The sequence below is a fragment of the Phyllostomus hastatus genome, unplaced genomic scaffold (genome assembly GCF_019186645.2).
Source record: "Phyllostomus hastatus isolate PE091 unplaced genomic scaffold, TTU_PhHast_1.1 phas_scaffold_501, whole genome shotgun sequence".
NCBI lineage: Eukaryota > Metazoa > Chordata > Mammalia > Chiroptera > Phyllostomidae > Phyllostomus > Phyllostomus hastatus.
Window position 1 is genome coordinate 19,389,011 of NW_025334033.1, and position 27,717 is coordinate 19,416,727.

General features: G+C 34.8%; 1 protein-coding gene across 2 annotated transcripts in view; it reads right to left on the bottom strand.

Annotated features, from left to right (window-relative positions):
* Nucleotides 1–27,717, bottom strand: part of WDR72 (WD repeat domain 72) — a 201,692-nt gene that overhangs the window by 78,737 nt on the left and 95,238 nt on the right. For both annotated transcript variants that reach the window (XM_045822910.1, XM_045822909.1), the window contains exons 15-17: nucleotides 9,930–10,747; nucleotides 7,270–7,361; nucleotides 4,241–4,320 (exon numbers count right to left, since the gene is read on the bottom strand). In XM_045822910.1, coding sequence (XP_045678866.1) covers nucleotides 4,241–4,320; nucleotides 7,270–7,361; nucleotides 9,930–10,747 — 990 coding nt within the window. The remainder of the gene's footprint in view (nucleotides 1–4,240; nucleotides 4,321–7,269; nucleotides 7,362–9,929; nucleotides 10,748–27,717) is intronic.

Consider the following 27,717-nt stretch of genomic DNA (forward strand, 5'->3'; position numbering starts at 1 on the left):
GAGACTGGTATGGAGAGAGGCTGATGCCAAAAACAGAACATATATTCATCTAAATATTTATTTGGTCTTTTTTATGTGGCATAGCAGCATAGGAGACTTTTAGACTGTAGGGACACTCAAAGAGCTGTTGCTGATGGCAGACACTTACTGAACTAGTGGGGGAGAAGGAGCCAGGCCCTTGACCTTCAATATGGGAAGCTTCCCAAATGTATCAGAGTGGCTTCTTGATCACTGATCATCCCTCTATTCTTGTCCACTCAAATTCTGGGTTAGGTAGAATGAAGTGATTGTACCATTGCATACCATGTCTACTAACATCATAGTACTGCCTGTCACAGTACAGGTATGTAATGCTTCCTCATGCATATCACATGATGAGATTCTCAACACTCTGTCAGCTATTGCATGCCATGAATCTAACTACATATCATGTTCTACATATCATGATACTGGTGAATCATGCCTGTCAATATCTACCATGTTATAACATATGATACTATATTAACTATTAAAATAATGCTTACTAACATATACTCCATCACAATTGGGTGAACCATGCTTATTTATGTATATCATATGATGGAATAGACTAAATTATTCATAAATAATTTTACATCACTGAATTTCATTTTAATTTTGTTACACATTTTATTTGACAGTACTGATTAGAAGATGTAGATGATGTGGTCTAAAGAGCTTCAAGTCAGAAATGAGAAAGCCCAAGTTTCTGCCGAATCTATGATGTGGTAACTACAAATGCTGCCTTGGGCAAGTTCAGATACTTCCTTCTCTGGGTCTTCATGTGCTCACTCACAAAACAAAGTCTGTGAGACTGTGAGACACTGGAATGAGAGCTTCCAGCCACAGAATCTTGTGTGGAACTTTCTTCTGTCTATAACTCTAATTCGGAAGGCTAGTAGTGGAGGATGTCTCAGACCCACGGTACATCTAAGTTATGGTCTAGCCCTCAAAAAGGGCAGTTTGGCCATATTCCTTCCTGGAATCTTGGCTGCCCTCTCCCTGCGGTTGTTATATCTCTAAGGAGTGCCCATAACTGTGATTTAGAATATTTTCTATCCCACTGAGTAGAATGGTCTATAACAACTTGGGTCAGTATTCTTCCTTAAAAATATATGGGAATTTATGTAATTTCATGTAACATTTCTAACTATTGGATTTCTATATTATGACCACATTTTTAACTATTGAATTTTGTTTTTGACATATTTGTCACTACAGATACATATAAGAATTAATAATAATATTAAAAAACAAGGGGAAGTAAAAATAGCAGGATAAAACATGTTAAAAATAATGAGTAGGATACTCAGAACCACAAAACCTAAAAGCGAATACTGAATGGCACACCCCCAGCTGGAAACAAACTCAAAATACACACTTTATGCTCAGTGTGAAATCAACAAAGCATGGTTCCAATTCAGAGAAATGACAGCGCTTATAAGTAGGTAATAACATTATCACAGTATCTGGTATACAGTGGGCACTAAGTGAATACTAATGGAATTGAAATTAGATTCTGTACACTTTAAAAATATAAACTGTGGAAAGTAGAATTTGTTGATAATGTCTAACTATCAATACTTGAGTTTCTATAGTATATATAGTAGAAAAAAATTTGTAGGTGGTAGGGATAAAATTTACCCCAACAAAATATAAAATTTATACAGTGGTTTACAAACTTTCTGATTTTAATAATAGCTAGAATTGAAAGTACTATGTCTGTAAAGCTGTCTTCCAAATGCAAGTTTCTTAAAAATAGATCATATGCAAAGTATTATACACTTGTGAGGGAATGTGCAGGGATTTAAAATAAGCTTTACCAATTCGTTGGCTGGAAAGAGACAGCCACAAATCTGGGACATATACTTATTACTAGAAGTACTACAGTGCCATAGGCAAGCTAAAAATTTTAATGGTTTTCTACTAACACCATGAAACAGCAAAGTGAAATAGCACAAAATGTTACGAAGACTCATAAGAGACCCCGAGGTCTGTGTGTCGTCCAATGTCCGATTTTCTGGTGTAAAAGCTTTTCCCCAGCAGTCAGCTCACACTGGCCTTTCATGCCTTTTCAGCATCTCCTAAAAAGTAACACTTCTGCCTTGGGGGCTTGGATCTCATGTTTCACCTGCTGGAGTGAGATTATAAAATCCCAAGAACTCCAATGAAGCTTCAGAAACATGCAAAATAGCAAATCCAAAACCTTTCTTTTGCTTTTCCAGCATTTATTTCTTTGTTGGGTATGTTTCTTAGGTGAGAAACAGAAGAGAATCCCCAGACAAACTCATTCATCTGGAGTATGAACTCATTCATACTCCTCACTCCTCCCTTAAAGGCATCCCCCCATTCGATTTCTGAAGTAGGATTCTACTCCATTTTATAAAAGTATTCCGTTCTCACCTAGTGCTCTTAAAATACATTGAAAAGTAGATTCAAATTAAAATGATTGAACTAACTTCTTAAATGAACAGCTTTATTAGTAATTTGAGGACTGGTTAATGAAGCATTTAAATGAATATTTGCAAAAGTCTGTTTTTCCTAAAGGACCCAGGAATTCTCATTCCCACTACACACAGGAGGAAAATAAATAAAGTTGAATCTATCTTCTAGGGTCATTCATCAGGGTAGTGGCCGAGAAGAGAGAAAAACTGTAAAGCTTGGACTTCCTATAGTATGAGTCATAAATGCTCTGGTAATATTTTTCCTGCTCCCAGCATTTTGCACAAGGTCATAGAATCATACAACCTAAAAGATCCATTAGTCTAAATGTGTCCAAATCACATTAAAACTTATCTGAAGGTCAAATGAACAACTACAAAAGATCTTTAGTTGGAGTGGTTCAGGATAAATGTACTGTTGAATTCTTTTCCTTAAGGACTTTTCCCCATTGTGGAATTCTTTGGCTACTAAAGAAAAAGAAATCTCACCTTTAATAGACTCTTTTAGGGTGATTGCTAGTATGCTCATTAAGACAACATATACTAATGTTCACTTGATTATCACAGGGTCTTTTTGTATAGCTATTCATTCATTCATTCATTCATTAAATATTTATTGACTGGCTACTGTCACTACCAGTTTTCTGGCCACTGCTCAAAGAAAGGCGAGTGAGACCTAGTCCCTGCTCTCAGCAAATTGTAACAGTGAGGGATAGAAGATAAACAAACAGAAAACAAAACAACAACAATAAAACCCACACGGTATAATTTCCACTAAAAACAAGCACAACAAAGAAAACAAAACTGGGTATGTGATGGGACTAGAGGCATGGGCTGGGGGAGGGAAGGGGACACTATTAGGTGGAGTGATCAGAGAAGACCTGTCTGAGAAGTTGGCTTTGAGCGATTGATGAATGGAAAAATGAGAATCCCAGCTTAAGAAAACAGTAAGGTCCTGAGGAGGAAATGAAGATCAATGTGGTTAGTAAGAATAGAAGAGAGAATGATGAGCAAAGAGGTCAAGCCGGGGCAAATCATATAAAAACTTGTAGGCCATGGTAATAAGCTTCAATAGCCATTCTGATTGTGTTTGTTTGGCTTCAAAGTGTCAACCCCTCAGCTTGTTCTGAGTTCATTTTCTGTTTTCCTGTCACCAAAAGTAACAATTTTTAATTGGAGTTATTGCTATTCTTGTCATACAAATTTGATAGTCAATAAGATCATAATGTTCCAATAATTATTTATCTAATCAATGCACAGATATTTTTTGTACAATGTACAAAGCTATCCACTGAGCTTTTAGGACCCAAAAAAAAGCTTGGGAAGAGAAAAAAACTTAAATTGGGCATTGAAACCACCTCTCTAAATCCACTCATAGATGATGTACTCTCAGGATAGAAAAATGATTTCTAATTACACTTACCAAATTCCTAAACCTAGGAACCTTTACATCATGACACATTTTAAAATAAAATAATAGACAATTCTGCCACAAACAGAAAACTCAATGAGCAGTAAGTTGCTAATGACATGAACATCTCTTCCTTAGCTCTGTTCATTCTTTCCCCTCACTTGGTGCATCCTTGCATAATTATCTTCCACTTTTCCCCCTCCCTCATCGTTAGTCTCTGTATTAGCTCTGTTAAATGAAATGCCCTGGGAGGAAATTTTGTGAGGACAAGAGTACCAACTGACTTGTGCTTTTGAGTAGAGGAGGGTAGGGATGAAACACAGCAGCAAGGAGCTCTTCCATAATTTCAAGAACATGAGCTGTGTCATACCTGCACAGACTGGTCTCTCCAACAGGAAATTAGTTTCAAAAGTGAACTGTCAGCTTCAGGTATATGGGATTCATTCTTACCTGGAAATATATAGAACATGTTTATAACCTGAAAGTATTAAAAATGGGTGCATCCCAATGATCCTCAACTCCAGCTGCACACTGGAATCACCTGGGTAGATTTGCTTTCACAAACACCAATGCCCGGGGTCAGTCTACCAGAGATTCTGATTTAATAGATCTCAGGCTGAGGGTGGGGTAGGCATTAATGCTTTGTAAAGGTACCTCTGAAGATTTTCAGATATAGCCACAGTCAAGAACCATTAATTAATTTATATGTATTTTAAATAATTATACTAATACAAATTCACATTAAATCGAATTCATCTTTACAAGTACACCTGAAACCCATCATTGTACCCTTTTGCCAACAAAAAGCAATGACTATTGCTTTTTCCACCCAAACAGATCACCAAATTTTATAATACCTTTTTCATACAAATAGTTTCTAAAATTATACATTGCATCTCACACAGAAATCATATAAAAGACTTCCTTTGGTTTGTCTTTAACCAGCTGTACTACTCTGATCAATAGGTACAGCACTTCTGTTTCAATTTGCCTCATTTTGTTATGTATTGTTTCTTTTAAGTTTGCCCTCTTGAATCTTCTTTCTATCCATTTACCTTAATGTTCAGTGTGAAATTTTAAGAGTGAGCTAAGGTTTGGTTTATTTAAGTTGATCTATAGAGTGTCCAGCAGTTTCCTACACAAAAATGCACTTTATAAGTGCCTTTGCATTAATTGAAAATGTACATATTATCACCCAAGTGGAAAAATCGATGAATTAAGTTAGCTTTTTGATAGGTAAAATGCATTAACCAGGTGACAGATCCCGGGAGTGAGACAAAAACAATGAGAGCTTGTGCTGGGGGGGAAATGACGATAATTGTCTATTTAAATTAATGTATTAATATATGTTTGAAATCCTGCTATCAATTTTAAAATTAGTATAGTTCAATCTGTATTTCATTAAATCACCATTTTAAATATTAAATATTAAATAGATAAGGGTATTTGTGTGTATTACATTAATGGTCAGGGGAAATGTGTCAGAAGGTATTAGATATAATGTAAATTGAGAACATGAAAGAAATATATATATAAGAAACTTATTAATATCATTATTTCTTCCTGATGAAACATATAATATGAATTTGAAATGACCAAGATCAGTGCATAAAGCATGCAAGCATGCACTATAATTCTGAAATCATATTTTCTATTTTTCATGAGCACAGCAGGTAAGAGAACTTTTTTTGATCTCTCTCCTTTCTTCCCCTGTCTTTTTGTTGACCTTGTGATTTTACCATCAAAGCGAAGTATTGGTCTCAACTGTAACTACTTACTGGCATCATGGGGTACTTTACAACGCACTTTAATGTGATGTTAAAATTTTAATATGAGGTAGAAATGAGAGCCAACTTTTCTTGGCAATGTCGGTTAAAAAAATTCATTGCAACATCAGAGGGGAAAGAGAAAAAGAAAGCATCCCAGTTTCCCAATATTACCTAGTCACCGTTCCTGCTGACAGCAGTGGGCACTGGGTCCTGTCCACCCTTTAGAATGAGCACCACAGTGTCATTTTATTCTTCAGGCTTTGATTATAGAATTAATAACATGAAATAAATCCCTCCCTCCCCTTTACCTCCCATCTTCCAATTATTAAACATAAAACTTACTTTTTACTAGCAGGAGGAAGATGGCAAATTAAAAAAAAGATATATAATATGTCAGATAGTAAAAAGGATTGTGGAAAACAGCAAAACACGGAAAGGGGTAGGGCGTGCTGGGAGAAGGGAGGGCATCGTCATTGATGAAATGGCATTTAAACAAGAACTGAAGGGTGTTGGATGGAGGTGAAGGGCAACAGACCAACCTCCAAGGAATCTGGGGAAAGAGAATTCCAGGCAGAGGAAACAGACAGTGCGATGGCCCTGAGACCTGCCTGTCATGTTTAGGTAACAGAATAAAAAGGCCAGTCTAGTTGGACCACTGGAAGAGAGAAGGGAATACAAAGAGGTGAGGTCAGAGTGGGGTGTGCGTGCAGTGATGTAGGTAGAAAAGCCAGCTCATATAGGGTCTTGTAAGCTACTTAAGCACCTCAGCTTTTCTTTGGAGTGACACAGAAGCCTCTGAAAGGTTTTTAAGCAAAAGCATGAGGTTCTGACTTAGTTTCAGATAGATCACTCTAGTTGCTTGGTTGAGAATGGGGCACAGGAACCAACCATAGGAGCAGAGGGGTTCTTAGGAGGCTTCTGTAGACATCAAGGCAAGAGATGATTAGGAGTCAAGAAAGGCGGTTCTGTCGTGGAGGGAAGCAGTCAAAATCTGGGTATATTCTGAAGGTAGAGTCAACATGATTACTGAAAGACTGGATCTGGGATATGAGAGAAAGGGAAAAGTCAAAATGACAAGAACGTTTTTTGGCCTGAACAAGTGGAAAGATAGAATTGCCATTTACTGAGATGTCTAAATTTTGGAGAAGCAGGTTTTGGGAATGAATTAGCCATTTGGCATTGAAAGAAAATCTAAACACCAAAGTTGTCATTCAGAAGATTTCAAGGACCTTTATATGACTTCTGAAATAACTCTAAAATTCTCTAATATAGTAATTCCCTCATTTGGTAATAAAGATACTGATGCAATAAGCTTCCCCATAAGACCTTAATTTAATATACAGTATTTCAGACTTTCAGCAAGTTTCAGACTGCCAGGCATTTCAAAGATCATTTGATGAAATCATTACATTGCATATCTTATGTTATTTATTTTAATAAAAATGTTTATACATATTTCAATATTGGAAGAATACAATAATATAACCGTGAGAAATGCAGACTAAGTCAAACATTAAATAGACACATTGCTCATTCTAAACTGTAGAGTGCTATCCAGTTATTGAAACACTAGTTATTTTATATCGTAGAAGTGAAAAAAAAATACAGGCTATATCTGTGACTTCTTTACCATTCCGTAAGTAACTGTAGAAGCTTGAAATATGCAGAATATCATTCCCAGGACTTTTCACTTTGTTGTGCATGGATTCCATTTTGAAAGAGCTGTTGAAAAAAAGATTTAAAGAATATTATTAAAGATGTATGAAAAATATTTTGAAAAATAGATTGGGGACATGAGCACATGATGAATTTAACAAAGTTGGGAAGTGAACACAGATTTTTTTTAGCAATGTCTTCCACATTAATCTCTGTGATGAATCTTATTCCCCCACTTTGCTCCTACCTAAAACCTTAATCCCAATTGAACTGTGGATCAGTTTGCCAGTATTATCTTGTGACCCACTTCTGCAGAAGCGGTCCTGCTACTCTAGGCCATGCAATTAATTTGTGGCTATTTCAATACGTTTTGAATCCTAATATGCTTATATCTGCCAAAGAATTCTCCCTGGGTACCGGCAGGACCTGATGAAGGCAGCCTTTACTCTAATCCAGTGACTCAGCAGCAACTTTCAGATACTGTCCAAAGATATTCTCAGAGGCAGATAGCCCTTTCCTTGAACTTCAGTTATGCCATGCACCGATTGTCAAGCAAAGCTTTTTCAACCTTCACAGCCACAGTGAAGTGCTACTGAGATGGTCCAATTTGTTGGAAGGATTTGGTGTGACAAATCTAATACACATTATTTTGATTTCCTGCAAAAGGACATGAAGTCTCTTACAGCATATCAAATCTGAAGTGACTGATCTAGGGAACCAGTCTCTAATCCTGACACCTCTATTCAATAATTTGTTTTAATGGAGAATTCTGCAAAGAATTAACAAAAGTGCAATAACAATTTCAAGGCCACTTCAGGGAAGGCATGGAAAGCCCGTCATCTCCCCTAAAGACACACCCTGTGCTCTGGTACTTTGCAATCAGGAGCAAACTCAGAATGAACCCCTCTGGCAAAAAATAATGAAGTTCTTCACCTGCTCTGTGGGATCACAATTAGGCAAATAAATGTATTTTGTTAGCAGCCCAAGATTGTAAAAATTTGAAGAAACCTTAATGATCATCTACCCCACCCATCTCATTTTGTAAAAGAGGAAAGCAAAGCCCACAGGGCTGAGTGACTAGGCCAAAGCCACATGGCTAGTTAATCAAAAAAAATCAGGATTCATTCCTAGGTTTTCAGGCTCCAGGCTGACTGCATTTTTTTTTAAACCATACTGTAGGTGCTATGTAATTTTCTGTGTAATCGAAAGAAAAGTAAAAGAAGCCTATCTGAAATTGAAAAGAAATTAAAATAAATAGAATAAAATAGAGGATAATAAAGTACTGAAATTTACCAGTCTGTTTTCTCATTATTAGGCCCACAAAGAGAAAAGGGACACTCCAGTGGCACAAAGCATTATAATGGAAGGAAGCATAATACTGACTCTTATTTAATCCATATGGATTTGCTTTGCTGCCAGACTGTAGGTACACTGAGGGCAGAAACTCTGTATTATATAGTGCCTGGCACAGATATTTGTTGAATTAAACTCCTATCAAAGAACAGAAATGTCAAGAACCATTTATCACCAGGTATTGGGGAGTTCAAACAGTGTCTCTTCTATAAAGGCTTTCTAGATGTTTTACCTCATACTAACTCTTCTCTTTACACTGACAACTTATAATAACCTATACAATAAATGTTTTTCCTAGTTTCTTTACCTTACTTCAATGTTTTCCACATATTTCATGTGCATCATCTTTCTCATTCACATGCACTCATATCCCAGTGAGAAATTTATTTATATTTCCCCTGTAAGCTAGGACATCTTCAGTAAGCACTGGGTGAATTGAATTAAATATTCTAATATCAGACTATGAAAAATTATACTGAATTTTAGCAGTGAAAGAGGGTTAATACTCAGAATCAAGGTTAGTAATTAATCAGGCTCTAGAATTAGACTGATGGTCAGCCTTGAGTCCGACTCTAAGAAGCTGAATTAATCTTGAGTTTGGTATCTTCTCTCCATAAGCCTTAATATCCTCACCTCTTCAATGAGCAAAATAATAGTACCTATAACTCAGCTTTGCTGTGCATATTAAATAAAATCATGTATTTAAAGGGCTAACATGGTGACCAGTAGATATTAAACACTCAAAAGCAATAGTTATTATTACTAAACTGTACTTTCTACAAATTAATTACTGATGGTCTCTTCTATTTTAATATGCCACAGTATAAATTAAATGGTGGGATTTGAGGTATGAAATTTTTAAACTTTTCCTTTCCTTATGATATACAAAATATGTCAGCATAGGCATTTACTTGAGTTCTTTGTGCATACTAATTCACAGCAATTACAATGGATTTCAAGGTGGTATGTATTTATGTAAATATTGAATCATTCAGTATCCAGCACTCTGATTTTCTTGGCACATATTTTGAGAACAATGGATATTTATTGCATTAATAAATTTTAAAACATGGACCTATTGTTGAAATTATCCTCCAATCCCCAAAATTGAAAAAATATTTTCTAAAATTTGTTTGGAGCTAAAAGAGTTGTTACATATTTATTCTTCATGTGAAGGAAGAAAGAAAGGAGAGGAGAGAAGCTAGAGAGTTGAATATAGCAAATAATGATACTTTTTTATGTCCCAACCAAGAATAGTCAAAATCTCTAGGCATGCCTTACCTATCAATTCCATACTCCAATTCTACAGGCATGTTAACTAATTTGTTGACTAAAAATAATCTTCTCAATAAATAGACTATAGTGTTTGCCTCATGCAAAGAATCACAATTATTTCCCAGTCCTCTTGGCATCTGGGCCTGACTTGAAAGAGTGGATGCATACTTATTTGACAAGTCCAAAACTTTCCTGGAAAATAAATTTCCTTTTGAATAGTCATTTTTCATTTCCACATTGCATAAATCCCAGCCTGGCAGCATCAACGAGAAGTGATCTTCATTTGAGGCAAGTCCTAAAGAAACTGGACCCTGAAGCTTCGAAATATTGAGATGCTTAATGCAGAGATTATCTAATTCTTTATCCACTCCCCATGGCAAGAGGCAGGAGAGGAGCAATTTGGCTGCATCTATGATGAGGTTGGCATCAAATTTTCTTGATGATGTAGGGCGTGTCTTTTTGGAGCTCTTCATTTTCTTCTGCCTTTTAATGCCATCATTTTCTTCTAAAACTATGATGGAATTATCTCCTTGGGCTGGGGTTTCACTAACAGGCTTGGCTTGTGCCTCTGCTGAGAGGGGACCACAGGCAGTTTTATTTCTTTTCAGCGTCAGTGTTTTCTTCTCCCCTGTACTTTTGGCTCTTCTCAGCATCTCACTACCATAAAATGAATTTGAAGGGTCACTATCACAGATTGACATTGACAGCAGAAGTTCAACAAGATTTTCCAAGTCAAATAGAAGAATATGAAAGCCAATGTTACTCCCTGTTGTCTTCACAGACAAGACATTAAAAGGACCTGAGAAAGACTTGGCATCAGCAACCTAACAAAGAAAAAAAAAGCTTTATTTGTCAAAGTCCTTATTTTTAAATGATTTTATTAAAGATCCCATGATATTAAAATGGCATAAACAGAAAGTATTAGGTAGTAGTACAAACTAAAAGCAAGTCATTCCCATTTCATTGTCTTAACATAAAAATTTCCCTCTAAATTACATTTATATTTTAATATACTGAAACCCTTTTTTCTTTTGTAAAACTTGTGTTTTTCCTCCAAAGATACAAATTAGAACACATGGAGTAAGATGGCATCAAATTGACATCATTTCATATACATTTTCATATCTTTCTAACAGTATAGCCATGAAGACATGCAACACAGGAAAAGCAAATATAAAATTTAAGGAGAACAGTTAGAACACTTGTAAGAATTTAGAAAAGCTTTAACAAGAATGGTCTCTTCAAATTTGTTTAAAATTTTATTTAAAATTTTAAGTAATTGGAAGTAAACTAAACATTAACCAATATCAAACTTCTTTTATTAAAGGCTTACCTTGTAAACTAGCATTGGTACTTTCTCTGCCGAAAATGAGTTTGTCCTAAAGATTGGTGTGGTGTACTCTCATATTTCAGTTCGGTCCCTGCTCATTTATAAAGCTTTCCTAAAGTAGCATCTCCCCCTCTGTCAACCTGTTACTCACTAGCCTCTTCTTTGTTTTTTTCCTTAGTATTTATATTATGTAAAATATTTATTTGTTTACTGTATATCTTCCCCAATAGCATTCATACTCAACCTTTGCAGGATTTTGTATATTGCTTCATTCCCAGTGACTATAAAATAATGCTGGTATATAGCATTGTTAAGGGGTTCAATAAATATTTGTTGAATGAATGGTTAGCATGTGTATATATTAGACTGCCATTCAAATATGTTGAAATAATGGTAACTATATTTATTGGAAAAATGTATTCTATAAGGCAGAAAAATAATCCCTTTTAATAAAACTATGTGTGTATGAATCTATAGATGTTTTTACATATTGGCATATATAAATATATATAGAATATACACATATGCTCATGAAAGACTTGCACTAAAATGTTAACAACTATTAATTAGAAAGAGAATGTTAAAATAATCTCTATACTTTAGGGTTTTCTTGTTTTTTTTTAATTTAGTTTTTGGACTTTTTTTGCAGTGATAACATATTTTATAATCATAAAAAAGAAAATTTAAAAGAATTAAAAATTTTACAATAAAACCAAAATGGGACACACTTAAAAAACACATTTTTCTAGTGTATAATTTTTTTAAAGATTTCATTTATTTATTTATTTTTAGAAAAGGGAAGGGAGGGAGAGAGAGAGAGGGAGAGAAACATCAGTCAATTGGTTGTCTCCCACACACTACCAACCAGGGATGTGGTCCGCAAACCAGGCATGTGCCCTGACTAGAATCAAACTGGTGACCTCTTGGTTTGCAGGACAATGCCCAACCCACTGAACCACACCAGTCAGGGCAGTATAATTATTAATAAATAATTTTTTCACATCAGAAATAAAAATAAAACTATACAGATTGAAAATGGGCAAATAGCATTAAAAGCAAGATACAAAGAATAACATTCAAATTAAAATATGAAAAAACATTTACAACCAATCATAATCAAGAAGTGAAACCAAGGTAGTAATACCAAGATTACCATTCATTACCTATTAGTTTACTAAAAAGAATTACTTATTTTATCATGTAATGTTTAATATATACAAAATAATAAATAAACCATGCATTAAGCCCTCCTATACACTGAAACTTCCCTGAAGTTATAATCTTCTCTGGCCATTGTGTCTAGACCTCTCCAATTACTGGGGCAGTGAAAAATCATAACAGTGATTCTAGAACTATGACACATTGCCTGGTCAGGTTTCATCTCTCTATTGTGTGAACTCTGTAGCCACAATAGGCCCATTGTACCGCTGCAAACAAATCTGTCCTGAAACATGGTCACCATAAGCCTCAGGGGAAACTGGACATTTTAGATCCTTTTCAAATCATCAATGCTATCCCAAATTTATTTAACATACTGCAAAGTTGTTTCCCTCTTGGAAACAATTCTTTTAGATTATAAGTATAAACCATTATTATATTTTAATATACTAAAGTGATTAAATGTTGTAATTATAGCCAGTCATCACTGAATTTTTTTCTTTTAAAAACAGTGAGTATATTGTTAAAGTCATGTCATCAAGGATTTTAAAAAGAGTATTTACCATTATTTGGATATAAGTAACAAAGAATGACAATAAAATATTTTTGAGTTTTTATATATAATAGATTGGGTATACACAATATGTAGTAATGTTTACAAAGAATATAGTAAATCTTATGTTTATTTACATTTGTGTTACTTATATATAATATATTCCTTGGACAAGAATTCTATTGAAAATATCCTGGTAAATCATGACTGAATGATGTTCTGAAAAAATATAAATATAATTATATTACTTTTAGAATGATAAAGTAAACCATTATAACAGAAATATTTCATAAACATTTCCCAATCTTGTTATAATAAAAAGTCTAAAACAAACTATTAGATATAAAAGTATTTCATTTAATATATGTCACTGCAAATACTTGAGACATATAATCTTATTAACCAATGTCATCCCAATAAATTAAATTAAATTAAATTTTTTTAATGTAAGAGTTAAATATAAATTTCATTAGTTCACATGTTATTTATAGAATGCTCTATGATTGCCTGATAGATAATTACCCAAGAGTGTTCCATCCAGGCTTTGTATTCATAGAGAAGGTGCTGGGTTTTTCCCTGGAATCACACCACTTGTACTCCTACTCTCTGAAGTCCTAGGTTCAGAGGGTAGAGAGGAGGTGTTGTTTACAATCTGGACAGCGAGAGAGTAGCAGGAAAGGACAACCTTCCATTCCAGCCTCTAAACTTTGGTGAGGCTGGGAGTAAGACGGCACTGATACATCTGCATGTGAATGCTATGGACAGCAGGTGGACAGTAGGAAGAGGCACACAGAGCTGAGCTCTTTGTCTGGGGCACACAGACTTTAGGAAACGCTACTGAGTCAGAAAGTTGGCAAGCAGAACCCCAGATGGCCAGCGGGCAGACATTATTCCTCTACTCCCCATAAGAGTTGAGGAGAAATTAGTAAAACTAATTTTTACAAAATTCAAATTCTCACAAAGTCAATAAACATATAACAAGAAAAAACAAAAAGACCTGAAAGTTTGAAGGAAAAAATGTAGTAAGTCTGAAGGTATAAGTCTAACACCATTATTTTTTTAAAAAAGTATTCATTTTTTTGTGTCATCCTGTGTTCAACGTGTGCTTCTTCCTTTTCTGACTCAGAAAGACAAAATGGTCAAATAAGGCTGGTTTTATCCTCTGCTTTTGAAGATAGAAATGCACTAACAACTTGTTCTGATAAAACTTCTCTCTGAAAACATAGTGGGTTCCTTGCTGAGTTTATTGTAAAGGGTTTGACCTGCCCGACGACCTACCACAACCACAAAATACACGTGGTGAAACTGTTGCTGAAAACCACCTTCATCTTCTCACTTTTGTGACTTTTTGCAAATAATATGGTACAAATACTTGAATACTAAGTGAGAAAATATATCGAAAATAGCCACAAAAACATTAGATATTTAGTTATGTTAGAGCTAGAAAAGCTTAGAAATTGTCTAATCTGACCCCTTCCCTTTAACGAACAGAAAATGAAGAACAGAGAACTTGTTCAAAATTACCCATTTTATAAATAGCCAAGTAAGGATTCCAAGTCTATTTTTTTCCGACATTTCTTCAGATAATATTATCGACTCAGATTTTTTAAAGACTGGAATAATATTTCTTATTTCTCATTTCTACGATATCCAAAGGGTCCTCAATAGCCAAGCATTTATTTTATGAAAGATCGTAATTACTGAGATGTATAAAGAGGAAAAAGTCATGAAAATATTCACTAATGAACTGAGTACATATAGAATTATTACCAAACCCTTCTCCTTTCTGTCTATATAAATTATACTATTCTAGACATTTTATAGAAATGAAATCATTCAATATGAACTTTAGCATCTAGCTTCTTTTACTTAAGCATTGTTTTTGAGACTCATGTTGTAGTATGTATCAATATTATATTCTTTTTACTGCTGCATCCCTGTTAGCTTTATACTAGACAAATGATCACATAATTGAAGAGAAATAAAAACTTCTAACATCCATTTGAATGAGATCTTGTTTATATTAGGGAAAACACTTCCTTTGCATATTTCTTTCCTTCCACATTTTCACCATTTGAGTCTAGGGTCATGGATCATTTCACTGTGGCCTTTAACAGAACATCTTTACTGGTTGTCAGCTTCAAACCCAACCTGCACAGCACTGCCAGAGTAATCTAGGTTTAGAAAAGTGTTTTGAGCATATTACTTTTAGATTCTCAAGAGTCCCCAAATACCTGTAGAATGAAGTCCAATTTCAGTGAGTTGCACACCCAGATGTCCAGTCAAGTCCTTTTTTCCCTTTCTTGCATACGTTTACTATTCCTGCTCCTTCATTTGGTCAGATTTCTCTTACTGATCCTCCTACATGTTTGATTTATTCCCACACATGAGCCTTTGCCTCTAACTTGTTGCCATAACAGCCACCCTCCTCAGGATCCAGCCCAAATCCAAGCTCCTATTGTTTGTATCCTTACCCACTCTAGTCCCATATTCTCTCTCTCCTCTCTCAACTCTTCAGCAATTTACCTGTAGCCTAGTGAATCTTTAACCTTCCCCAAGGGGTGAAGCAAATTAAATCCAGGAACTGTATCCTCTATCTTCTGGTGTGAGTTATTTGAGAGCAGGATTCATACGTGATTCTTTTGGCTACTTCTCAAGTCAATTCTTTTACAAATAATAGTATTTATGAAAATTCATGAAAGATTTTTATAGCTCCTACACAACCAGAAAAACAAATGCATAAAACAGTACTGACTAACCAACAAAAGCAGTTTCCCTCTAAGACAAAAAGTGAATAAAAGTAAACTTCAGCTTTACTTTCACCACTTCACTAAAGAAAAGCTAGGAATAATTCTTAAGATACGTGCATCCAATCTCTTACTGTAACATTAGACAGTCTTTGTTTAGAGGTAAGATGACAAAAGTTCAGCACCACAAGGCGGCTATCTAAAGGCAGATCCATCACTACCTAACATTCTCAGTGCCTGAGCAAAGGAAGAGATGTTCAGGTCTAATTTTCAGTCTAGCAGGGCTTTCATTTCCTTCCATTCAGACAAAACAGGGCTACCCTGAAAACAGAAAAGTGATGCAAGGAACCATGACATTTCTACGCCACGGCAACATGGGAAAGGCTTATTTTAAACGTGGCCCTGGAAGTCAGAAAAAGTGACATTTAGTCACAGGTACCACAAATATCCTTCTAGATTTGTGATCAGAATTTTTTTAATAAGGTTCTGTATTAGCCATGAGGTTTTTTTTAAAGATTTTATTTATTTATTTTTAGAGAGGGAAGGGAGGGAGAAAGAGAGAGAGAGAGAAACATCAATGTGCGGTTGCTGGGGGTCATGGCCTGCAACCCGGGCATGTATCTTGACTAGGAATTGAACCTGCGACACTTTGGTTCACAGCCCGTGCTCAATCCACTGAGCTACACCAGCCAGGGCTGTGATCAGAATTTCATATTGTTTCATCATCACATTCTTTGTTAGCCAATGCTTTTCACCAAAATTACAGGAAAACATGCTGAAAAGTCAAAACAAAATTTAACTTTAAAATATCAAGAAGGTATTACTTGTGCTCTAAAACGTGCTTATTTAACCACAGTTATTGCAACCCCAGCCTCCTCACTAAGAAAGTCTACTTTGTCTCCTGACATCCCTGGTAGCATTTTCCCAGTGAACCTGGCTTAACTCTGGATATTACTTTTTGCTTCATTTTCTTCAATGTCTCTCATACCAAGTCCTCACCTTCACATTTTATTAATCATTCACTCATCCATCTATCCATCAAATGTTTACTAAGCATCTCCTCTGTGCCACCTGCTGTGCTGAATGTGAAAGACTCAATGGTGAGCAAGACAGAGTCCCTGAAGCATGCAGTTTACAGGCTAGTTCTTTTCACTGGAATTCTTTCCCACCCTCCTCTCCTAACTGCAATCTGTGCTTGGCATGGCTGCCTGATTACTACACTGTTAATAGTTTATCTTGGCCTTTCAGCCTTTCTCGATTTCTTTGCCTCTGTCTTTCTTCTCAGACTGAGAATGCCCTGATACCCATCAACAGAAATTTTACCCCTGAAGAGAGCTCATTTCCAAGAGACTTAACCTCATAAACCTTCTCAAATTTGCCCTTCCAGTTGTAATCTTGCTTTTCTTGAATGTTTCATGACATCTCAATTTTTTCCCAACATTTACTTTTTTCATTATCATATGTATTGGCATCCTTATTTTCTTTGACTCCAGTCTCTAAAAGCTGAGCCTATCTCAATCTCCATTCATTTCACCAGCAAGAGTTTGTTCTGTTAACATTACATAGAGTATGGGGATTTTTGTGTGACTTCATTTTGCTTAAAAGTGCTGGGTAAGCTGAGTCACACACCCATTGAGGACAAATGTACTGATTTCATGGCTTTCTCTATTAACTATTCAGTTGAACTATTGAAGATGTTACTCTAGGTCTTTTTGAAAAATAATGAATAAAAGTCAGCACATTTTTAAAAATCATTATTAAGTAGACTTTTGTTTATGGTAATTTGGGATTGAGCCCTTGGTTGTTAGTTCTGTGCATTTCTGTAAACCCATCTCTAACCTCTGTGTGACCAGAGAAATTCACTTAAAAAACTGTCGCCTAAATGAAAAATAAGTGTCTCACAACACTAGCCTATTTAAGCACCTAATTACAGGGTCATCCTGCTCTATAACAGATTGCCTTTGTCAGTGGGTTCCCATCTACCCAGGGCTTCACTTGGGGTGCCCCCACTCTTGGCTCCTGGTATATTTGGATGCCATTGCCTTGACTTTGAACTATATCTCCTCAAAATTTTTTTGATGCAGAATTTGGGGTAATTTGGAGAAGAGCAAATGTGTCCTATAAGTCAGTCATTTCTCCATAGGTTATAAATGAAATCTACTGTTCTCTATTCCTTGTCTGAACACCAGAACACTTTTCTGATTCTCTTAAAAATTCTTCAAAAAAGAATTTCAGGGTAAAAAGTTATACACTTTTAAATGTTGGTTAAATAGTTAGACTGTGCACCACCAAATTTGTTTCAAAATACATTTCAACCAAAAGTAAATGTGTATCTTATTTTGTTATACCATTAGAGAGTTCAGCTTTTTAAAATATTTATTAATCTGATAATAGAAAATTTGCATTGATGTATTTTAGTGAAAAAACCTTAAGGACTATTTGTATTTTTTGTGATATAAGTATTAATCTTTCCCCAATTTCCTATTTATCTTTTTCTTATCAACTTTTAAGAGCCCTTTTATATGTAAAGATATTAATCCTGTATTGGACATATTACAAATAATCTTCAAGTCTTATTAGGCTTAAAATTTATAGATTGGGGGCTTACAATATAATTGTTAACATTTTTAAAAAGTAAAAATTATATATTTTTATTTTAGAAATTTTGCCACTCTTAGGCTCTTTACAACCCAATTAGTAAAAATATTACTATATATTTCCTTCTAATAATCTTTCTATATTTAAAATTTTCATTCATCTGAAGTTTATTTTTGTTAAGGATAGAAAGGGTATTATATTTTATCCAAAAATTATACTCAATTATACAAAAGCCACTTATTAACTTTTCTGTAAAATTTTCAGTGCCATTTTTTCTAAGAGCAAATTCTGATTTATATATATGCTCCTTCCTGGACTCTTTTATCCTTTTTCATTTATCTAATTCTCTGTTCTGGAACTATGATGCACTCTGCTGCAGATAGGTGAATTAGGTGAATGGATGGATGGGTGGATGGATGTTTAGATAATGTTTGACATGTGCAAAGGACATCCCATGTCCATCATTCCTCCTTTATCTAATTTTCTTAGCTCATTCTATACATTTATTTTTTCCAGAAATATTTTGTAATCAATTTCCAAAAACCAACCAACCAGAATTTGAAAGTTATTGTTCTTAAATGTATGGATTTATAACTATGTTAATCTGTAAAAGACTGTGCTTTCCCTCTGGGGTTGCATTATATTATTAAATCAGGAAATTTTTCATGCCTTTTAGTAATTTTTAATACATATTTTCATATGGGTGTTGCATATTTCTTATTAAAGTTATTCCTATTTATTTTTTATTGCTATTATCAAGAAAATTTTATATTTATTGTATTTTCAAACTAGTGGTTTTGTATTATTATACGAGTTGTTTTCAGCACTATTATGCTTTAACTTTATTTTTTGTTTTATTAGGTTTTCTGTTCTATTCATAATTTTATAGAGTATTCACCAATATTATATTTAAATAAAAGTTATTTGCTGCATTCTTTTCATTCTTTATCTTTTTATTTATTTTTCTTTGACATTTGCTAAAACATTAAAAAGAAGTTAAAAATAGTATGAATACTATATTATTATAAATTAAATCTGTATAATTATTGTAGTTTTTAAATTTAAAATTATTTGGTTCATACATTTTTCCTAATATTGGATAAGTTGGAATAGTTTCCTAACTCCATGTATGTGAGTAGCCACACCCATTTCATTCCTGGTCATATAAATTAGGTTTATACAGTAATATCAGGTAAATAAAAGAATGGGTCCAGTTTGACAGCATAAACTATTAATGATTGCATATTAACACACAATTCTAAATAGCTTCCCTCATCAAAGATTTCTGAAAGAAAAAAGTAAAGCAGTATTTATTGAAGGCTTAATTAAAAGTCTAACCAGGGTAGCCCTGGTTGGTGTGGCTAAGTGGGTTGGGTGTCCTCATGCAAACCAAAAGGCCTCACTTTGGATTCGTAGTCAGGGCACATGCCTGGGTTGCAGGGCAGGTCCCCAGTTGGGGGACACGCAAGAGGCAACAAATAGATGTTTATCTCACACATCGATGCTTCTCTCCCTCTTTTTCTCCCTCCTTTCCCCTCTCTCTATAAATAAATAAAATCTTTTAAAAAATCTAATCAGGGTAATCTGCATGTACTGATATAGGAAAATGTCTGCCAAATATTTCTCACTTAACAAAGCAACTTGTAGAACAGCATCTATAATATAATCTTTCTACATGAAAAAGAAATTTATATACACGCACGCAGACTTATACATGTGTTCTTATTCTATAGTCTAGAAAAGAACACATCAATGGGATCAGAATAATGGAACTAACACAAGGGCAGTGGTTTGAAGAGTAAGAGAGGTTCGCTTACTATCCATAAATGTCAGGGTCCTCTCTATACTGTCAAGCACTCATTTCCTAAAATTCAGCCTTGATCCATTAGTGATACATGAAAACCAATACTGCTACATTGTATTTGGGAAAGCCTTAGATTACAACATAAACAATATCTGAAAAGTCAAATTACTGTATGTATTACTGACAAGATGTCCAGGAAAAGAAAATGCTTTTATATTTTCCCCCTCAAATATATCAAGACATGCCATCTACTTTAACTGATTTAATACACAAAACCACATAAAAATTTCATGGAAAGTACAACCTAAATGCTATTTTACCTATCTACCTTCTCTGAAGGCTGTTTACCATTGGGATTCAACTTATTCTGGGAAGTCTGCTACCTCCCTTAAAATACACGTTTCAATTAGCTGATGGAGAATCCCACATTGGTTTACCCTCTCTCTGTAGACACCAGTCGTTTTTCTAACAAGACACGCAGTCCTGATGAACGAGCTCCTGCTTTGTCTGCTGCTTTGCCCTTTGGCTGATTCTAGGGCAGAATTATAAGTTTCAAAATTGTTAGTGAACATAATTACAAATTAACAGTTATCCAGTGCTAAAAGCTTTAATACAATTTCACTTTTAAACTATTTGGTCTAAAAGTTTGAACTCAAAGCTAAACCAGATATTGACTTAAGAATTCTTTGGCTTATGAATATTTATGACATGGGACTTAATGGATGCCTATTCTCCATGTCAGAAGTTAATTAATGAATTAACATAATAATAATAATTCAGTGTTTATTGAGTATAAAATTTTAATTTAGGAAGTGAAGCAATCCTTCAAAGTGTAGAAACAGTTTATTGGTATATTTTTTCTTTCTGAAATGCCTTCCTCTACCCAGCCTTCAGAGGATGATAAAGCTCCACTGTAGCCTTTAAAGCTGAAGTCCCTAGTTGTTTTTCTTTCTCTTTTTTTTGCCACTTTTTAATTTTAATTGTTGTTCAAGTATAGTTTTCTGCCTTTTAACCCTATCACAGCCCACCCCTCCAGTTGTTTTGAAGTGCAAAGCACCATGATTTCTAAAGTAGATTAGAAGTAGCCTGGGAAATGCTTTGCCCCAAACTGCCCTTGGAGTAATCAAATACAGTCCTGAGGACCTGGTCGAAATAAAAGCAGATAGCTGAGAAGAGACTGACTCTGGTCTGGAGCTTTCTAGCTCCTCACAGATCTAGTTACAGATAATGTTTGCACAAATTAAAAGCTGAAATGTGTGTGTTTGTGTATATGAGACAGAAAATAACACTTTTCAACAATTTATTAATTTCCATGATTTAAACTAAAATGTCTACATTTTAATTAAAAATGACATTTCCATGATGCATGATAACACATCATTTAATTTTAAATATGCAAATTAAATGTATGAAAGACTACTTGATCCATTAAAAATGCATACAGTACCAAATTTGCAATATACTATCTGGACCCTCAGCTATGAAAACAAAATCAAGTTTACTATGCTTAATTGTAAATGCTAAGTTAATATTGCTTTCTATATATTGTTATTTCAGGAATAAATTTAAGTCATGAAATGAAGCAGATGAAGTAAACACAAATATCTGAGGAAGGTGGAAGCACCCATGTGCTCACTGATTTTCATTTATTCTGTATGGATAGGGCAGTTTCAGAGCAGACACAAACACAAACCAAAAACTGCACGTTCCATATATAATTGGAAATGTAAAAATAAGATTTATTTGACCATGTCTGTGCTTGCAATTAGGAAATTCTCTCCTTTAATCTATCTTTTCTCAGAACTACATACTTTATCTTAAGATATTTTTGTGGAAAAAAGGCTGATGTTCAAAAAAGCTCATTTATATTTCTCCATGGGAATTTCATCTTCATTGACAGAAACCAGTAACTATTTTTAAAAAGACTTTTTTTTATTGATTGACTAAATGAAAAAGACCTACAAAGGGCTTTGCTTATATTGCATCAAATACATTTCAACATTCATAACAAATGACTTAATTTCATAGAAAACCATAAGCAGGTAGGGATAGACTGGTTACAAAAAGCATATATTTTACAAAGATATGAAAAACCATTGGTGAATGACAGGAATGAACAAATATCCCAACAACAAATAAATCAAACAACAAGGTGTAAATTAAAGTGCCAGCCATTTATTTTTAGACCCACCAATCTCAAGGGTTGCTGGAGATAGTTGTTGGTGGTAAAAACTGTCACCCTTCAAAGGGTCATTGGAAAGCAGTGTGATTGGCAGCACAACTAGAAGACAAAAGGGAAAACCTTCAATCTGCAGCTGATGCATGGGAAGAACACGGGGAGCTGAGTATACAACAGAGATGACATTCCGAAGCTAATGACATGGGCAGTCATGGGGCCACCACGCATCCCTGGCACCAGCAGGGCAGCCATTTCCAGCTAAGTGTGAGAGTACCTTTTTGCTTTCTCTCACCACTGCAGGGGTACAACACCTAGTGGGGGAAACCCACTGACTGGCAATAAATTATTATATTGGATATCTTCTATTTTCTTCCAGCAATAACTTGACTGTGTATTCTTGCTATCATTACCAATTAAAGTAGAGCTTGCTTGAGAGAACTGTATCTAACGGTGTATGAGTTCCGATGCTCCAGCTGCTATGGCAAGTATCACAGGGTCAAGAGGCTCCTTTGACCTTTTTCATCTAAGTCTTCTGACCACTCACTATTTGAAGCAATCTCAGCTGAACAGATGGACACTTTCTGTGACACTATAAAGCTTAGAATATAAAGATAAATGAAATTGTTTCAGGCTCCCAACTGGTTTATGGGTGTAAAATATTGTTTGTGTGGCCTATGAAGTCTCCAGTTTTAATGTGCACATTCTGACTCTGGCTGATGAACAAAACCGCTGGCTTCTTTTATAATTGTAGGCTGTGCTTTTTCATTCTGAGGGATAACACAAGTTTGTAAAGCACAACTATGTGTCACTTGGTTACATCTTGATTACTATTATAATAGTTCATTTAAAGTGCAAGATTTACTTTTCATTACTGTGCAGTGATATTATTGCATAGGTTTTTTTTTAAATTAGTGGTGCATCAAAAAAGTTACACCTTACACAGATAAACTCAGACTGTAAGTTTTGGATGAAGCAAAAATGAAGATTTTAATTTGGCTTATGCATAAATTTTTCTCTTAAACTATGCTATTCACTTGCTTGAAGGAGATTCTAGTGGTTTACATAGCTGAAAGTGAAAGGGAAATGTTTAAGCACCAGCTTTCTACTTAATTTTTTATGTTAGTATATCATCATGTTTATTTAAATATTTTAAAATTATTTATTTAACCTATAGTAGAAGATGTATATATTTTTCTTTACTTGAACTAAAGGCTCCTTTACATAAAGTAACAGTTTAATTTATTGTTCAAACCAGGCCACTTCTGGGAGGGAAATAGTGCACTATTAATAATTACATGGGCCCTGGCTGGTGTGGCTCAGTGAGTTGGGTATCACCCCACAAACCAAAAGGTCTCCAGTTTTATTCCAGGTCATTGCACATGCCTGGGTTGAGGGCCAGACCCCTGGTTGGGGGTATGTGAGAGGCAACCAATTGGTGTTTCTCTCCTTCCCTTCTCTCTCTAAAAATAAATAAATAAAAACAACATTTCTTTTAAATCTTTAAAAGAAATAATTACATTGAAACAACAGGCATATACTGTGATTGTCCCAGTGAAACTGGATGTTTGGTAACCCTGCTTAGAGAAATATGGCATAGAGTATGCTTATTAAAAAAAACCTCTATATTTTTGCACCACTTGAAATTTGACTATTTAAGAAAATAGTCTCTTTCTTAAATGACTTAAAAATATAGTTTTTCTTTAACATTCAGGCTCAAAATATGTATTTTCAATTCTTAAAAATTTTTTTTTGTACTCAATGAGAAAATAAACAAAGCCCCAATCAGATTATTACTAAATCATTTAATACTTTTTATTTCTATATTTTGAGCTTATAAAGTTCATGCAACTAATACCCTATTGTGGTATTTCCAAAATATTCTCTCAGCAATCAGGTAGATTTCTATAAGGGAAACAGATTTGGTTGCAGGCAAGTAAGAAACAACATATAATTGTTTTAGAGTTAAATAAACCACTCACTATTTTTTGAAGAACTTACAAGTTCAGGGGAGAAAGAGATGAACAAAATTACCAAGGGCTCAGAAGGAATGTTTCTTGCATTGGGAACTGGCTAACAAACTAGAAACAAGGTTAGGGACCTTTTCAGGACATCTGGTCCTATCCAAAACTCCATGGAGACATTTGATCCATGCTGAAAGGTCCTTCAAATGTAGTCCTATCAAAAACACCCATGAGCATATTCAGCCCATGAAAAATGGTCCTTGATATTTGGTCTGCTAGAAACATCCATATTTAGGTTCAAATAGTTCATAATGTTTGTTCATACCTTTGGATTACAGGATTAATACACAAAAATGCGTGTTTTACTGGTCCAATAATTGTGTTGTGGCCATTGACAATAATAATCATTCATGTCTCAGACTAGCTGACAATATTTTTGGAATGGACCAAATACCTCTGGGGACATTTTGGACAGGATCAAATGTCCACTAACCATTAGGGACGAATGCATTTTTCCCAACAACAACAAAAAAACACAACTGAAGTGTGCCCCAGCTTCTGAAAAGGGATAAATACCAAATACTAGCTTTAAAGTTTCAGGGTCTTTACAGTAATTCTGAAAAGTAAATGCACAACACAATCTTATTTCTATGCAATGAAATATAAAAGTGACAGAAATCAACTCCAGGGAAAAGCTCTGAGAGAGTTCAGAAAAAGAAAGGCAAGTTGAGGCGTGGCCAGAGAGAAACTGTGGGAAATAATTTACATAACCAAATGCTATAGACCGAATCTTTGTATTGCCCCCAAATCCATGTTAAAACCCTAATTTCAATGTGATGGTATTTGAAAGTGGGGACTTTGGGAAGTAGTTATGAGAATGGAGCCCGCATGAGTGGGATTAGAACCCTGATAAGAATAGGCCAGAGAGCAAGCTAGCTCCTCTTCTGCCATGTGAGGATACAATGAAAAGTCCTGCAACCATGAAGAGGGCCCTTACCAAACACCAAATCAGCTGCACCTGGATCTTGGACTTTTCAGCCCCTAGAACTGAGAAATACATTTCTTTTATATAAGCCACCCGGTCTACATAGTATTTTGTTATAGCAACCCCAGCTAAGATAAAAATAATCCAGGAATAATTAAGGGTCTTTGCTGATAAACTTATTTACCATTCTACTGATGCCAAAAAATTCCTCCAAAATGTAGGGCACCACCAGAACAAAAGACAAAATAGAAAGGATTATTTTACCGTGGTACATAAGTAGGGTGAGGACTCCATCAGAAGGCTAGATAAATGTGGCCAGATCTCAAAAACAAAATGTGCAGGGGTGGACTTACTTCTGTACACAGAAAAACTAAAAATAATATGACTCAGTCTGGAAACTTGAAAAGATATGTTTTATTATTATAAAATCATAATAATATAGAACATAAAATGTTGACTCAGGCACCAAATTCTGAATTTTTTAAGAGACTTAAGATATTTATATATACTCAGATTTTTTTTTAAACTTAGTAAAATAAATAAGGGACATTTGAATGGGATATTTACATGTAGAAAAATAGCTTTTGCTATGTTTTTCTTATAGTAAATAATACTATACTTCTATAATATCTACTTCTATAATATCCAAAATACAAATAAACAAAGAAAAATTAAAATCAACCATAATCACAATATCTAAGAGATTCTTAAGTTTTGATTTGGAAGTCTGGAAAGAAGCCAGGTTTTTCCACAAAATTGCATAGAGTTGAATAGATAATGGGGTCTTAGAAATTAATATCTATATAATCCTTAACACATTTACTAAATGTTTCCAGTTCTGTATCTTTCCTAGCACATGGCTTCAACTTCATTTGTTTGTTCTCTGTAACTATCAGGAGCACAGACCCCTTCTGACCTCAGACTGGTGCATAGAGTGAGCAAAACATAAACTTGGGTCATTTTTACTTTTACTTTATTTGGGATATTCTTTTTTGCTAGCCTATCCTAATCTAGACATTATGCAACTTGACTTCAAAAAATGAATGGGGAGACAGACAGAAGACCTGAAAATGAAGAACACTCCTGTGTTTCCTCTTTTTTCCCCTCTCTACTACCATCATGCTCCAACTTTTGTCTTCTCAACACTCTGACCCCACATGGGTGGGAATTTTACCCCACACTGAACAATTCTCAGAAACCAGGTAGGATTCCTACAATTAGTTCTGACACTATCTACCTAGAGGTAGCATCAGATGCTACAGGTTAAGAGCTTAACCCCACAAGACTTCCCTACTTCAGACATTAATTGGAAGTTCAGGTTGCTACCTGTGCTTCTGACCAAATGACTACAAATCAGAGGTTCCTACAGCCCTCTCCTCTGTTCTATCATTTGCTAGAATGGCTCACAGACTTCAGGAAAACACTGTACTTACTAGACTGCCAGTTCATTACAAAGGATGATAAAGCCTACAAATAAACTGCCTGATAAAGAGATACAGGCATGCCTTGTTTTACTGCATTTCACAGATACTATGTTTTTACAATTTGAAGGTCTATGACAATGATGAGACAAGAAAGTCTCTCAGTGCCATTTTCCAACAGCATTTGCTCATTTCTTGTCTCTGTGTCCTATTTTAGTAATTCTCTCAATATTTCAAATTTTCATTATTATTATATTTGTTATGGTGATCTGTGATCTTTGATGTTACTGTTGTATTTCTTTGGGAGCACACAAACCAAGCCTATATAAGACAGTGAGTTTAATCAGTAAATGTGTGTGTTCTGATTGCTCCACTGACTGGCTGTTGCATCTCTTTCTGTATCCTGGGGCCTCCCTATTCCCTGACACACACAATATTAAAATTAAGCCAATTAATAACCCTACATAGGCCTCTTATTGTCCAAGTAAAAGGAAGTGTCATATATCTCACTTTAAATAAAAAATTAAAAATGATTAAGCTTAATGAGGAAGGCATGTTGAAAGCTAAGACAGGTTGAAAACTAAGCCTCTTGTGCCAGTTAGCCAAGCTGTAAATGCAAAGAAAAATTTGAAGGAAATTAAGAGTGAAAATTCAGTGAAGACACAAATGATAATACAGGGAAACAGCCTATTGCTGATATGAAGAAAGTTATAGTGGGCTGGATAGATTAGTCCAGCCACAACATTCCCTTAAGCCAAAACCTAATCCAGAACAAGGTCCTCACTCTCTCAAATTCTATGAAGACTGAGAGAGATGAGAAAGCTGCAAAGGAAAATTTTGAATCATGAGGTTTATGGAAAGAAGCTATCTCCAAAATATAAAAGTGTGAGGTGAAGCTGCACATGCTGAATGTAAAAGCTGTAGGAAGTTAGCCAGATCTAGCTAAGATAATTAACAAAGGTGGCTACACTAAATAACAGATTTTGAATGTAGGAAAACAGCCTTTTTTTGGAAGAGGATGTCTTCTACAGCTTTCATATGCCATCTAGGACTTTCAC